Raw genomic sequence first — 16,599 nt, 5'->3', positions numbered from 1 at the left:
ATCTGTCTCGATCATCTTTTTCTGCCGCGAAGTGGATCGTTACACGTGGATGACAGCCCAATGGTCGAGGAATTGTGTCGCTAATCGCTCTTGTTCTTGACTTTTAAGCGGAATGCAGTCGCGTTCGCTGCCTCCGCGACTCTTTGACCCCGAGGAACGCGAGCGTCTCGTGGAGGTTGTCGGAAAAGAAAAATGTAGCGACGGCGACGGGGATGGGGACGAAGAGGGAGGGCCCTGGGTCGTTGAATCGAGCAGAGAGGGATACGTTAAACCTAATGGGCCTTCTTTGGCGTAATTGACGATACCGCGGGTGGCCTTACGTTTCCCGCGGCGAAAGGTTTTATGACTTCATCGAGCCTGCCGCGTGGTCGCGATGAACGAGGAGGATTCATCATCCGTAAGCATGGACGTGGACAGATGCTTTTCGGGGAAGCTCCTCCGCGAGGGTGACGATGATCCATGACGCGGTTTTCGTTGACGATGGTTCAAGCGCGACGAATCGATTCTTTTAAAGGATTGATCAGGAATAGAAAGGATATCTAAAAAGTGCAGAGAATATATCGTACACTCTGAGGGTCATTTATTGTCACTTTTGACGAGGATTTCCAAAGATGTTTCGTGTCTTGAACAGAATTCTTTCGGGTTGGAGTCTTCTATTTTAAGAAAGCACAATTATTCTCTCATCGATGCGGAATACGAACTACTCGACTCCTTGTCCAACGCACTCCTGCAACCACTTACTTCACCTTCCGTCTTCGGGAAGCAATAAAGCACGCCCGATGAAGGATTTGCGAAAGAATTCCAAGCGCTCCCCGAGACAAGATTCCTGAACGCGATCGGTATAGGACGAGCAATCTGTAAAATTGCAGCCATCGTGGGTCACTGGTTCTCGAGGGGAGGGTGAGGAGGAACCAGAGGTGACTTTGATCACGGCGATCCAGGAGCCGGATAATAGCGATCGAACGAGAGGCGTCGACGCCTTGAGAGAAGGACAACGACGTCGAAGGCGCACTCTCGAGTGTTGTACGACTTCCCGACACCGTTTTAATTGCGTCCACTCTAACGGTAGCCATTCGCCATCGCGTTCTGGATCCCAGAGTGTCGGGGACGACGCGGTCCCGGCGACGCTGGGGCCCGATTCCTCTCGATTGATCGATCGCCGGGCCTCGATCGTTTCCTGGCTCGAGGCAGCAGCGACGTTCGATCTCCCGCGAGCCACAGAAACAGCAATAATGACGGGTGTGTTGCGATAACGGTCTACGAGGGTGAAAGCAGCTGCTGTCGTGTCGGAATGCAGTCTCCGATCCGCAGGATCGAGCTTAGGGGTCCTTTTGTCTCAATGAAATGGACGATCGAAGGACTGGAAACTATCGTGAGCTTCATTTTTGGGGGGGACTTCATGTTTGATAGTGAGATTTTTAAGGGATCATTTGTTTGAAAAAGATGAGAAGAAATTTGAGAGACGAATTAGTAGTGTGAATAATTAACGATCCAATAATCGTTAATTAATTTAATAGATCAAAGTTGGAATTAACTTTAAATATTTGTTCAGACCGTGTCAATAGTGCCAGTTCTTTAACACACCTACAGTCAGTCCCATAAGTTTGATATTTTCAAATGAATATTTCATTATAAATACATACAAGTGTAAAGATTGTTCATGTACATATTTATAATGAAACATTTATTTAATTTAAATAGATTTCTTTAATAGACATAGAAGTTACGAATATTTATGGGGTTGACTGTATATAGTATACATGATTCAATCATGAATTTATTTATAATCCTTTTACTCACGTTGAACTCGTGTCGTGTTGGGTCTGTATCTCCTGTGTTCGCGGTCCCAAGTCTCCGGATGCCTCTTCCAGTCGTCGTCGCCGATCACTCCTGTCCCCCCACCTCCAGGGATACCCTGCAAGCCCTGCAGTGTTTGTAGGGCTTGGAGATTTGGACTCAGAGGTCGTCCCTTCAACGATGGGACCGGGACGTACGCTGCGCCCTCGCCAACGTACACCACCTTCGCATAAAAGAGGAGATCAGCTAATAAAGTGAGTTAAGATTCTACGAATAGTTATAATTCTTCTTAGAAATACTCATTAATTGACTCGCGAAAAGTAATCGAGGGTTACAGTCTCTGTGGTACGACTCGTAATATGTGTCTGACCATGGACGGTCCGTTTTCACTGCGCGTACTCTACTGAACAGTGTCCCAGACAGTGATGGGTAAAAATTTTTATCTAGATAAATATTTGTTCGTCGAAAAAATGCACACTGATGTCAACACATGTAGTATCGACAACTGTAGTCCTGAATATTACTTCAGAAGTGGTTACTTCCCCGTTAGGAAATTGACAATAATCGAAAGACCAAACGTACGCATGTGTGCCAGGGCTATCGAAGAGATTAGGAGGAATGAGGTAGCGTGAGTAAGTAGAATGTGGACATCGTCGAGCAATTTTTGCGCAGTTGGCTACAATGTCTGACCCAGTACGTCTCGCAATTCCTTCCATGACTGATCTCGCCGGGTCACAGGTGTCGTCGTATTGATCACTAAACGCGTCTGACCATAGGCAGTCCATTTCCCTGCGTGCTGTCCACTGAACACATGCCGTTCTCGAGAAATGTATGGCATGTCTGTCGCTAAGTACTAGTTCGCATAACTGCAGTTTTGCTTACCATGTTCACTACCGCGTGTTTACACATGATAACGTACAATTCGTTCGTGTAATATTATTTGATGCAGAAAATGATAGAGTATCGTATAATGAACGAATTCATGGGACGAATTTAATTTGAAGAATATTATTGGACAAATCGAATTGTATAGAAGGATGTAATTAATTCATGGAATATTATTAAATTAATGTTTTAGGTAGGTCTAGTTTTCCCAGTTGTGTTATCAAAATATTTTTTTCCATATTTATATAAATGACTAAGAATCCATTCAATAGAGGATTAATATACCTGTACGTAGCGAAGGCCAATGATTAATATTAAATAATATTAAATAAATATGAATTAAATGAAGCATTGAATGCACTATCGGTGCAAACAACCATTGAATAAAATTCCTGCAAATGTGGCATAACGTGCGGTATGCCATTTTCCAATCGTTAGCAAGGGGACGTGTTAAGAAGAATTAGCAACTCCAGTCGAGCATCGACAATTAGCGTGAACCAGTCGCCGGCATCGATAAGAAAGCGAACAGCGGAGAATTTCCTCGGTCTTCTTGCGACATTCTCCCACTTGTGCGTCGACAGGTAGCCTGGTCAGGTGTACCAGGTGGAAGGAGGCGCGTGGTCGGTGGTAAACGCCGACAAGCGCTAAAAAGTCGCGAACAGCCTCCACATGCCGGCACCCGTAGAAACAATCGTGTTGTTACACGCTCTTCTTCTGCCATCTTCTTGTGTCGCCTCTGCTCTCCTCGCGCTCACGTTCCACGCTCCTGGGATTCTTCTTCGTTTCCACGGTGGTTCTTGCCATGGGGCTATCACTGTGTCGATACTCTTCGTGCGATAAATTTATGTAAAATGAATCCCGAGGCTAATGAATCCTTTGTTCTCGAGGTCTCGATAATTAAGACGTAGACTCATCAGGGAAAAATAATGGAAACGTAACTATTAACGAGGGACTTGCGAAATTAAATCCAAAGTGCAGATTTAAAACTACTAATGGTAAAAGTGACAAGATTAATTACATTTAATCTTGTATTTCATCCTACTTTTCTGATGTCAAGTATATCTACACAAATAAGCATTTGCGAGCATACATTAAACCTCAAGCGCACCCTACAACCATCTGACCAAACCCTCCTGACAAAAAATTGAATGAATTCTATCGTTTTAAATCAAATACACGAAATTCGATGACAGAGGAGGGGAAATAACGTTTCTTAATCACCACGAAGTATCGCGACGGAGCAGTCTTATCGCGTTCTATTTGTTCTAGAGCGATGGGAAATTATTGCTTTTCACGGAGCTCACGTTTGAGGAATCTCTGGAACTCGAGCGCCCGAAGAAAGACGGAAAGCCAGCTTCGAGCCGTTTATGGGCCACTGGAGTAGTTAGAGGATCGTTCCTGAACAGTATCTTCTGTCTCTCGGGTTTATAGGGAGCCACTCGAATGGTCTCCGTGGTCTTTAGAGGCATCGTTTTGAGGAACGCTTCCAACATGGAATGCCGCGTCGCGGAAGAGGATTCGGCTCGACGAATGACCCGCTTCCTCGAAACCAGATCGTTCCTCCTCTCGTTTTAGGCATTTAAGGCCAATTGAGATCATGCTCGAATGATACTTGGTGGACAAAAGAGGATCTTACCCGTGGTAATCTTTGCGGAAAGCGCAGCCATCGGTGATAACCATGGCTATAAATATGATTTATTATAAAGTTTTCGAACTCGAGTTTCTTAAACAAGACTCTGTTTAAAGAAATGATTTATGTGTAACTTTGAAGAACATTGAAAATAGAGCGTCCTAAGTTTCTTTTAAGTAAATATTCTGTAGCTCTTTTATCTAAATTTCTATCGCTCATTTCCAATATTCGTTGCTATCCAATAGGATTCTAAACCAGTCTCACACGTCACCGTAAACGCGACTCGACGTTCGCGAATGTAATACTCCTTTTAAGAACATAATTCACTTCCGTAGTCCGTTGCCTTTGGTCTCTCTGCTCCCGCCGTGACACGCGCGCTCATGCGATGATTAACGGTCGCGCGGTTAGGGTGTCGAAAGTCATTAGTCCGACAGCGATCGGTGAGACTGGCTGGGTGAATGCACCTATCGTCTCCTGGACAGTCTGTTAGGTTTGTCCCTGACCTACAGCTGTTTGCTCACCATGGCTTGATTATTTTCGATTCGATTTATGGTACCTAACGCGTACACTCCGCGACAAAATCATAGCACAATCAATTCCTAAATAATTTCTTACTATTTTATCCACTTTTGATTCTTGAGGAGTTCTTTTCTATTTCTGTAAGGATAGGATGATAGATACAATGTACGCACACGTACATTGAATATTTTAATTATTTTAAATATTGTAGCGTGGAAGTAACCACTGCAAGTGAGAATAAGTAGGTACTCGAAATTAAATTGTGAAGAAGTAATATTAATCCAGGTTCCTTTTTCTTTCAAGCAGAACAATTTACTCCTAAAGCGTGACGAAGTTAGACGTATCTTCTACATCTTTTTTTTTTTGCTGCATGCAACCAAATTGGTAAGTAAGTATTCCTTGGCGAATATCCGTTCCACAATTAACCATTATTCGAACGCATCTGAAACGATCGATCGATTCCTTTGGTCTTTCACTTTTCTCCGTCACGCGAGTAATCGATGATACGGAGGAATACGTTAAGCTCTCTCAGGAAGTCTTTATTTATTTTTAACGCCGCCAGGGGAATCTTTCAACTTTGTCGAAGGATGGCTGACACCACTTCTAACACTATACGCGACTCTCTGTGTAACGGGTGTTCCCAGAATCGCGATACTCGAGACCAAAGATGGGCAATACTCTTCGAAAACGCAATTGAAATTTGAAGCATAGAATTAAATACTTCATAGCAAAGCATTGGAAATCATGAATTAAAATTAGTCATGGTTGTTTTTAGAGGTAAAATCAGTAACGCAAATCCTCTTTCCCTCTTCTGGCCATCCCTGGTTGAGGCAGGTCGTTAAACCCTAAACAAACTCGCAGCCAAAGCTTCGTACGGCTTCGGGTTACGCGTGCACGCGTGTCTCACGAATCGACGTGTCGTGAAATCGTGTTTGACTATGTAATGATACTCACGGCGTCGTGATCACTGGCTTCGTGCGTCAACCCTTCTCTGGTTTCGTTGCGTAGCGGGTCATCCTCTTCGGGACCAGATCCGCTTCCGGTCCAGTAATCCTCGGTAGTCTCGTCCACGACAGGGTCCTCTGCGTTTCCCTCGCCCTCCGTGTTCTCGTGAGTGGTCCCCTTTAAGAGTCACATTTTTATTACATTCGACAATCAAAGAACAATATTTAAGAAACAAATACTAGTACAGACGATCTTTACCTGGCATTGCAGCGACGTGATAGACATCAGCCACACGATCGCGTATCTGCAACAGAAAAATGGTCCATTCTTGTTAGATAACGTTCAGATTTTTGATGATTGTTCGAAGCAATCAGTTAATCACTCTGTTCATAAAAAAAATGGCGCCACATCGCATACAATTTTCTTTGCCAAAGTTTAACGATCACATTTCTGCGCTTTAGTCAACGGAGTCCAACTCGTTCCCCAAAAAAAGCGGCCATCGCCTCAAGGACAAAGACCTCGAACTTTCCACGAGTTTTGCATGCACGTAGGCCCATTCCTCGCGTACGTGCACGTTTCCCAAACAGCGTCGTTTCACAACGAGACGGACAGCGAAGGACAACCGATAGAATCGCGGAGACCATAATCAGATCATTGCCACGCGTGACTTGGCCTAATCGCGGCTGGAGATCGAGGGAATCCTTGTAAATGAGTCAGACAGACCGCGGACAGAATATGAAACCGTCGGAGGAGCCTTTGGAGGGCCTAAGAGGTCCAGTATGGCAAAGGCACGATGATTTCAGCGCACTAGTGGCGCCACTAGTTCACGTGTTCTCCGTGCGCTGAAAAGCTCGTGGTGACTAGTTTTCCTCTATTGCATGATTTTACTCTATCCTTCGAAGAGGAAATTAATTTTTTTTCTTTATTTATAAAGTTTGCAGACCATAAATATCAAGTAGCCCGTCGATGTACTTGCATTTCATTCATTCAAAATATCTCCAAGAAACATAATAGCAAAATGACCGTTTTCAAATTCTATTTACAGTTCTTATATGCTATGTACGAATTATATACAATTGTTTCGTGTTTTATTCAATTTAGTAGCACGTAAAATATTTTTGTATTTAATTGAAAATAGAGTGTTTAAGACCAGTCATTTGTCGCATCACGATAAAAGTAGTTACAAATGAATGTAGGTTTAGTGTTAAAACAAACGTCAGTCACCCTTAACCAGCATGCCGGTCAATCTGTTAACAGTTTCAAAACTGTCAGTCACTTAGTGCCTATTGACTGCCAGTTTGCAATTGGATGAAAGTGGCCAGGCTTCCTGGAACCTCTTCCCCCAACCAAGGTTATTCTTTCACCGAACGGACCATAGGTCCACGAAGCCCTCGGATCATGGGAAAACACTGAAGAGGCGGGATGAGTCATGTCTCAGCGAGACGCGCCGCGGGAAGACCGCGAAGATGCGAACGAGATGTGCAGAGAGATGAACGCCGTAGAGGCTGGGTCTAACGCGTTGCGACCCGTGTCAGTTCGGTTCTCATAGAGCGATGAATTCGTTCCTCCCGTTTCTCCACGACGATCCCCGTACTTTTCTTCGCTGATGCCCTCTCTGGCCTCGCCTTTTACTCGTGTTCCATCCGTTGCACTTCAGCGACTTCCTTTCTACGCTGCGACGGGTTTCCTTCTTTAACATCGACCTCGACGGCTCTAACCCTTTGCGAGAGGTGGTCTGAGCTTTGATTCATTTTGGAAGTGGACCGGGGATTTTTGAAAATAGGAATTGAACTATCGACGCTGATCCTGAGGACGTGCGTTCAGTTTGCAACTCTCTAATCTTTGAGGTATTCGGTTTGTTAAGTGTCCAAAGTGTCCATTGTGGACTTATGAATATTTATTTGTCTGAGATAACGAGCTATGCTTGATGTTTTACTATATTTTAGAAGTTACCAAAGTAGAAGCTTGTTTATAAATAAATACTGTCATACTATACATTTACTGGGTCCAAATGGACTATGTTTGTTAGGTGTTCAAAGTGTCCATAGTGAACTTGTGAATATGTATTTGTTTGAGATAACAAGCTTCACTTAATGTTTTACTATATTTTAGAAGTTACCAAAGTAGAAGCTTGTTTATAAATAAATACTGCCATACTATACATTTACTTCATCCAAATGAAGTGTGTATACAAATTTTATCAGCTTGAAGCTTGAATATATCGGATTGTAAGATTTTCTACGAGTCAGTACACATTAAATATAAAACACTGACTAATGATTCGAAGAATGACGAACAGGTTGGGTTAAATGATCCACCGTTTAGTTCACGATAAAGTCGATAATTGGTCGGCATAGATTGTTCCAGAACATCGTTTCTCCCTTCTTCCGTTTGACACCGCCTCGCGCGCCTCTCAATAAGCACACGTTTCGCTGTAATCACTATGATAGGTGTCAGTAATGCAACCCTCGGGGCTCGCGTAATTTCTGTTATTCAGACAAACGCGCGTGCGCATTAACTCTTCCTAATAGCAGCCACGGACTCTCCTTCTCATCTGTTAAACGCGCACTGGAATGTTTTGCGGAAACATGCATCGTACCCTGAATGAGAGAGTTCGATTGAACGCTTAGAATATGAAAGGGAACTTTCAACAGTTTATGAACGGTGATTTCCCGGAGTGAGAAATCAAACTTAGCTTCTTACTTCCTGTGATGGACTCGGGATGTGTACAGTGCGACTCACGAGGAGAGATCAATTTATTTTTATATTATTGTACAGTCGACTTTTCGCTGAATTTCAAGATATATCTGAGCAAGGGTCGACCAGCTTGTAGCAAAACTATCTAAAAATTGCTCTACGACTCCTGAAGAGTTTCAACTCGATCTTCTGAAGCACCTATACCCATCTAGAATGCTCCACTCCGGATGATTAATTACCCTTGACAGCTTCCATTCAATATCAATAAAGGTAGTGACTAATCTCGCCGATAAACTAAACAAAACGAACCGTTCCGTCGATCACAAAAGTCCCCCATAGACTATAGTCGCAGTACCCATTCCGTCTAATCGGATCGACACAGTATTCAACACATTCCAAGGTCACTGGGGATCGCAACTGTTCATCTAATTATCACTCGACGTTATTAATCTCGGCTTCCACGACGTGGAGTCTCGTAGAAATCCAACCTGTAATTAATGTTACCGCATAATGGCGCCTCTTCGCGCATCTGTTGGCGCTTGTTGTCAGTTGCACCCAGTTATGCGCCTTGGCGTCTATCGATGATGGATGTCGAATAACGCCACGATTCACCGTCGAGGAACTGAATTATCGCGCGAAACGAGTACGAGCGTTCGCCCACGCGACGCCCGAAAGGACGAACTCGTTTTTGCGTGTACCTTGCACGACCCGAGGTGATTAACGATCGTCCTGGTCTTCCGTGAAACGATCCTCGAGCGCGTCCCACGGCTAACACCTTCCGCTCCATTTACCTGTATCTGTCTACGAGCAAATAATAATTACGCCTAGCAAGACAGGGCGGTTCGTGCGAGGGGCGACACGGAAAACCGTACGAAATAGTCTTAACGAGGTGGGGAAGGTTTTTTACATCGTCTGTGATGATGAACGATTAGGGTTTTGTTGGAAGTAGCTAGAAAGTAACGTCTTCTTCGAGAGTTGCTCCAAGTCTTGAGCTGTTGAAGCTCGTTGAGTCTTCCTTGGGAATTAATTACATATAAATGGAATGCGATGTTGGGATTTCTTACATGATTTCTGTGTGTTACGCTTACAATTAGCGATTACAGTTACAAAATCATGTTGTATTATACTAATGAAATTTTAATGGTGAATATCCAAAAATGTATCGAGTTTCTACCCCCTGTAATACTGTATTTCTACAAATAGAACGACAGCAATTACCAGTACGCAAATCGATGACACACTGGCGTTGTCCTTGCACATGCACGATGTTATAATATACTAACGAACTTTTAATCATAAATATCCAAAAATGTATTTAGTTTCTACCTCTGTAATTCTGTATTTTTACAAATAGTATGACGAAAACTACCAATACGCAAATCAATGACACAAAGGCCTTGTCCTTGTCAGTCTTCATAAACTACATAGATACGGAAATGAAGACACGCGATCAACAAATACCCTCACGAGACGTTCCAAATACCACTCAACGTGTTGGGTATGTCTCCTGCTCCTCTCCATTAAACTGGAAAAACTGGAAAGCCTCATGTTCGTTTCCCATGCGCCTCGACGCACACCGTGTCCCTCGGAAATGGCGTAATTATGGAAGAAAATGAGTTCGAGTGGGCAGCGAGGAGGAAAGTGCCTCGAAGGTGGTTCGAGGATCGAGGTTCGATTCCGTTAGCCAGCGTCGGATAGCGGGTGCCACGGAGCGCTTTCAATTGCTGCAGGGCAAAGCGGAAAAGCCGCAAGAAGCCACGGATCCGCGACTCCATTCTCCACGGAGCAATAATTGCATTGACCAGGGCGTCGTCGTTCGTTTGATCAAACTTGATTATCGCCGAGACGCCCCAGGACGATTCCTTCCATTGGAAACTCGTCCCTCAACAAAATTCTAAGATAAACCGTTCAGATTGCCACGTAATAAATAAAATATATACGCAAAAATTTTCTCTTTGCTGTCTTCAATGCCACAAAAGAGTGGGGTTAAATCAATATTAACCCTTTGCACTTCTATGCCGAGTCCCACTCGACATTCTTTCAGGTCCAAATCATTACGGAATGAAATTGTTTCAAGAGACATACACTTGAAGCTTACAAAATACAACAAAAGTGAGAATGAGACTGGTATTTAAGTGAATTTGTTTCTTTCCTTTATTTATTTAAATTGCCTTATTTTTTAGTTAAAGTAAATTTTAAATGAAACACTTAAAAGCGTTGGGAGCTGCTGGCAACGAAATTGAAATATAATTCGGTGTGCAGAGGGTTAACAAAATTTCACAAGAGTTCCATTTCTTCATTTCTCCATTTCTTCATTTCTCTTCTCAATTAATAAATTAAATTCGCATGATCACGTTTGGCGGGCCTATTAACCAGACAGACATTTTTCGTCGGCGCGTTTACTCGTATTCCAGACGGTTCTCTATTTTTTCACGCACAATTAAAAATCCCACGGGTAAAAGTATCCGCGTCTAGCAGTGGATTCGATAATTAGAAGCATGAGCTCGCGGGGATGGGATAATACGGCCGTTGGCGGGATACGCGTCAGGGTCTTAATCAGGCTTTTAAAGTTAAGCGCGATATACCGTGGCCGTAATCCAGTTCGCTCGAGCATGGAAAACGGAGCCTCCCCTCGTTACTTTTCAAGATTGTTGGCAATTCTGAGCGAAGGTTTATGTTACGCGCCGCGCGAACGCCTATGGCTGACAATTAATAAGCCTGTTCGTCGAGCCTGAAACTGTGAGAACCGGACCGAGGAAGACGGGTTCAGCGTCGGAGGCTCGAATTTCAACCATGCGACACGCTAACCTGGCACAATTAACCCCTTATGAGAGTTCAACCCTCGAGCGGCTTCGTCACGGGCGAGAATAGCGAGACTTGCGGAGGAATTCGATGCTACAGAAATGCAGAAGCCAGTTTGTTGAGATTTATTGGTGAAGTAATGGGTGGAAGTGTTGTAACCAATAACAATTTAATTAGCAAGTGCGTAGACTCGTCTGGTGTAGTTGAATAAAGATATGAAGTTTCTTGTGTTGGTACATGTGAGATCCGTGAAAATAATTTAATATAACACAAATGTTTAACACAACCACAATCTTGCATATATTACTCCAATGTTTCGATACATTTGAGAACGAATTAGTTTGTGTTGATTAGAAATAATAGTTTTAGTACCAGGTGTTTCGTGAGAATTTCTTCTCGCTGCACGATTAACCCACTCCGAGTTCAACCCCCGACGAGCTGTTCAGACCAGAATTCCACAAGAATTGGTCGCTGGAGCAGCAACGAGAATTCGATACTATGGGAATGTGGAGGTCAACTAGCTGGAGCTCGTTGTTAAAATAACGAACAGAGATCTGGTGGCCGATAGCAATTTAATTAACACGTATGCGGGCTTGAACATTCTTATGCGCGAGGAGGAATCAACATTTTCGCGTAGCTGGATTTTATTTCTTTCTTCTTAACCCTCGTCTTTTTTCTCCTCTCTCTAAAGTTCAGAACACTATACAACTTACTGTACTCTATATAGTTTCCAAAGAAGCAACAACTTGAAATACATAACTGACAAACTACGCTAAACACCTCAAAGGAAATAACTCCTTCGTCTCTGACCTAATCCAGGAACCAAAACGAACACTACCCTAAACAATAATACCCTTAACATCCACCATATATATTTTTTTTTCAATCGACAATTCATCGAATACAATTTTTAACCAACTATTTCTAGGATCTATGATTCGCCAAGGATGTCGAAGGATGGCTGACACCACATCTGACACTATACGCGACTCTCTTTATAACGGATGTCGTTTCTCAATCCACATCGAATACAACTTTTAACCAACTATTCCAGTAGCTATTCCTAGGAACTATGAATTGCCAAGGATATTCGAGCCCTCTTCGCGCATTCCGAGCGTCAGCCATCTTCGTAGAGCCAGGATGAAAAATCCTGGCGCTTCTTGCAGTCCGTAGCGGTCGTCCTGAAACACCAAAGACGCTAATTGCTCGCCACCGAACACGAGAGGTTCGACTCGCGGTGGTTTCCGCCTCTAATGGCTCTTTTACCGTTCTTAATCAATTCCAGCCACCGGGTGTCCGCGTTTCACGGTTTCGTCTGATTGCGGGGTTAAAGTCGCTCGATTTCCAGCTGAGCCCATTGTTCAGGCCCTCGCTAGAGAGCTGTGAGAACCGACTTGGGGCCTGAGAATCGCTCTCCGTCCGAGCGAGACACGAATTTCGTCTCGCGACGAGGTGACTGACGACCGCGAGCGACGCTTTGTCCTTGCACGTTGCGGTTGAACGTAGAAAAGATGGGCTCGGAACATCCTAGGCAGCCGTGCGTATCGATTTCGCGCTTGGAGATGTCCCTGGATGTGCTTCCCCTTTGTCGGGGCCGGAAAAACCCGTTTCCGTGGCTTCGGTGTCAGTGAAATCATTTCTTCGGCTCTGACATCAGCGAAAGCAATGATGTGTACTTATGGTTCAGGACTGGGTTCCTTCTTTTTTGGTATGTCGATGATGTATTGAGTTGGGAATTAGGAATTCGCTAGAAAAAGGTGTCTTAGGTAGGTGGTGGAGTGTTTGTGAGATAGAAAACTGTTAGGATTGCACTTATACAGTCAACCCTATAAATATTCGTACCCTCTATGTCTATTGAATGTGTTTGACTAACTGAAGTAATAGTTTCGATATTACCAAATGAATTTTCATTAAAAATATCTATATGAATAAGCTTATACATGTATATATAGATCAATATATTTTTATAAACATACACTTGGAAACATCAAACCTACCATTTAATTTAAACAAACTTCTTCAATAGACATAGGGGGTACGAATATTTATGGAATATTTGATATGAAGTGACCAAATTATTCATATAGGTTGTCCAGGGCTTCCCTAATATGCTATTGGTCAAATTAACACCTAAGATTCGACTTAAAATTGAGCGTTCTTAGCTGGTGATCGATATCCTTATCGAGTGAGAACATGAATAGTGAAATATGAAGATTGACTAACCATAACCACGATAAATTCATTCAAACCAGATGCATCATCATCGATGCATATAAATGTTCACAGGGTGTATTTTCTTTTCAGCCCTTGGTGTCTTGAAAGCATCCAGCGATCTACTCTCAAGTCAATCCTAAGCCTGCGATAAGGAAAGAAAGGGAATCTTCCTAAAGCCTTATAAATCTTGACCAGTTCAGCGAATATCAGCTCGATACGCCAGAAAGGCTGGGGATTACATAAATTTCTTGCTGGCGAACGGAGAGAGAAAACGTCGATCGACGACATAAATTCATATTTCTCAGCGTTTATGCACGGTAATACATACCCATAAACTACGTGCTCGCTGGCCAACAATCCATGATTTGTGGTTAACCATCGATTACCCATTGATCGTTCTACGCGACGAGAGTTAAAGATCGAATGGGTCTAGGTGGCTGAGAACAGCTTAATGTTTGCCTTTTGCAGGCTATTATAAAAACTGATAAATGCTCTAGATGTGTCCTCAAATCACAATTTATTCATAGACCTTGACACAAGTCGGAGTGGATCCTAGAAATCGACAAGAAGGAGACATACGGTCCAGAAATTTCTACACATCTAACCATTTCACGATTTAATCATTTGCGCTTGAGAAATGACTCTCGGTGAGTCGCAGCAATACCACGACGCAGTAAATCAACTAGTAATAATTTTTGTTTAGGTTTAATTTCGTTGGAACTCGAAGTGTCAATAAAATGATTGTCGATGGGTTAAAGATGGCCTGATTTTCAAATCGCAAACTAGAGATCTCATCTTGGAAGACTCGAGTTGCTGGTAGATACTAGAACAAAATTCCCAAATCTCTAAGTCTCTTCTACCTTGATTACAGATAAAAATTTACTACAGGATATATTCGACGCTCTAAAGTCTTAATCCAAGTCCCACGTTCTCCATCTATAAAATACCACAGACATCTTCGCTAGTTCTTCCAAAAATGTAGTTTCTTTCCTAAGATATCAAACTGCGAATCTTCGAGCATTCACCTCAGGAATTTAACGACGGATAATTAAACCATCAACCACCTGTCAGTTTCGACAGACGCACGCCCATCTTCGGAGATCTCCTTTGAAGTCTCGATCCAACAGCGGCGCAAGACTATCGGAAGCATTCTGGGGTCGCGGCCCCGTCGATTAGGGTCGTCGTGTCGCACGAACGGTAGCCTCGAGCCGCGTGCATTAATCCATGATAATAATTCGATGTCCGCGACCTGGTCATGCGTCATCGTTCGCTATTAGCTCGTAATGATGTAACTACCAGTGCGGCGCGACCCGAGTAAACGCTTCGAAGTAGCGGCTCGGCTAGCCGCGAGCTATAGTAAGAGCGCATGGCATAGTACAGGGCCATTCATGTCCATAAGACACCCCTTGAATTATGCATACACTGATAAAAAATATTTTTCAAAAAATTATAACCGTGGTGACGATTGACAGCGATGGATAGCGAATAATAGAGGTTTTCAACGTTTGATGGCGATTGATGATTGAGAATTGAGAATTCCTAACCGAGGATTGTCGTCAGGATTTAATTACGGTTTAGAGATATGGCATAGGCTACTTTGATAAACACCTTATAAATTTATACATGTCTTATGAATGCGATATGAATATGTAAACCTGGATAGTTTACGACAATATTAACGAATGTGGAACGCGCTGTACCCGCGGATCGATGACCTTGAACGTTCGAAACCTGAATCGCTGGATCAATCACCCGATGATAAGGTGCCGTTGCTTTCCTCGAGGATAATCTCGGCGGCCTTGGAATTTATGGTATTTACGCGCGACGAGAAAGGACTGGCCTTGATAAAATCGCATCATTCGACGCGGATATAACACCTTTATCAGGAGGAAATTTAATTGTTCCGACGGCGGCGATGATTTATGGATCTCTCGAGGACCTCCGAGCCGTTGAAACGATACTAATGCACGTTCAATTTAGTGCGTGTTGGGACGTGGCTCCCGATCGGATGGCTGTCAACCCTCTTCGTGATTCGTCGCTGCTGGAATGATAAATTATCATTCCTGGAGCTGGGTGTAGTAAGTTTCCAATCGGGAAGAAACTGGGATAAATTAACATATTAAACGAATCACTTCATCTTACAATCACGATTAATATTAATTAAAAGAAATTTTTAACAAGTTTGTGACTGAAATTTATGAAAGCATAAACGTCATTTACCTATAATACTTTTTATTTTCATGCTCACCGACACCACGCGCTCAAAGTGTGTGTCGAAGATTCATAATTCCTCCTAAGTAACATCCTGTTTACGACGCTATTTAGCCAGTAAACCGCAGTTGAAAGTCAAGTCTTCTACTTAATTTGTGACGATAATACGATTTGAGTAATGCCCGCAATTTATTAGACTCACCACGTCGATTTGCTATCTCGACCAACATTAATGAAAATTAATGCGAATTTATCTCGTTTACCGTCACACATTCCTCGATAATTTTCTCATACCGTTTCCTGGTTCACGCAGGAAAAATCGAGTCGACGGGTTAGTTTGCACCGCCGAGTCGTCCCGAACGAAACAAACGTTTCTTTCCTTCTCGTTTTGCTTCGGAAAAGAAAAGAAGCAGCAGCGGCTGGGAGGCAATTTGCGCTTCTGGAAAGGCAGTAACGAGCGATAAAAATGAACGGTATCAAAGGCCCCGCGAGGAACGCCTCTTATCGTCATTAGGCTCATTACTTGCGAAGCGTTTTAGCTGGTGTCATCGATATCGTGATCGTAAAACTCTGTGGCCTCTGTCTCGTTTCTACGTAGCAATTACAAACGTTACAACCTCGGCCATCTATGGCATATCGTGTGTCGCATAATATTCTAAGTTTGTGGAACCACAGGTGCTGTCTTCTTCGTGGAAACGGTACTTTAGTGTTCTCGTTGCGATATCGGAGCGTGTATGTTCCTATTCCTTATAGATTTTGTTTATTAATAAGGCGATCTTTTTTTTTTAAGAAGATGTATTAGGTCGTCCTAAAAGTTCATGATACTTATACTTCTACTACTCAAATTAATATGTGAAGTACACTCTTAAGTGTTATAATAAAAAAATACATATACATGT

The 16,599-nt window shown here is 43.0% G+C and overlaps 1 protein-coding gene across 1 annotated transcript in view; it reads right to left on the bottom strand.

The window, feature by feature from the left end:
- The window catches only part of LOC128890560 (uncharacterized), an 81,090-nt gene that overhangs the window by 10,043 nt on the left and 54,448 nt on the right, over positions 1-16,599 (bottom strand). The window contains exons 2-4 of the mRNA XM_054149162.1: positions 6,035-6,080; positions 5,786-5,953; positions 1,801-2,020 (exon numbers count right to left, since the gene is read on the bottom strand). Coding sequence (XP_054005137.1) covers positions 1,801-2,020; positions 5,786-5,953; positions 6,035-6,080 — 434 coding nt within the window. The remainder of the gene's footprint in view (positions 1-1,800; positions 2,021-5,785; positions 5,954-6,034; positions 6,081-16,599) is intronic.

The sequence above is a fragment of the Hylaeus anthracinus genome, unplaced genomic scaffold, assembly GCF_026225885.1.
Source record: "Hylaeus anthracinus isolate JK02 unplaced genomic scaffold, UHH_iyHylAnth1.0_haploid 12001, whole genome shotgun sequence".
Lineage (NCBI taxonomy): Eukaryota > Metazoa > Arthropoda > Insecta > Hymenoptera > Colletidae > Hylaeus > Hylaeus anthracinus.
Note: the sequence above shows the minus strand (reverse complement) of the source record. Positions and strands in the feature narration are given on the sequence as shown.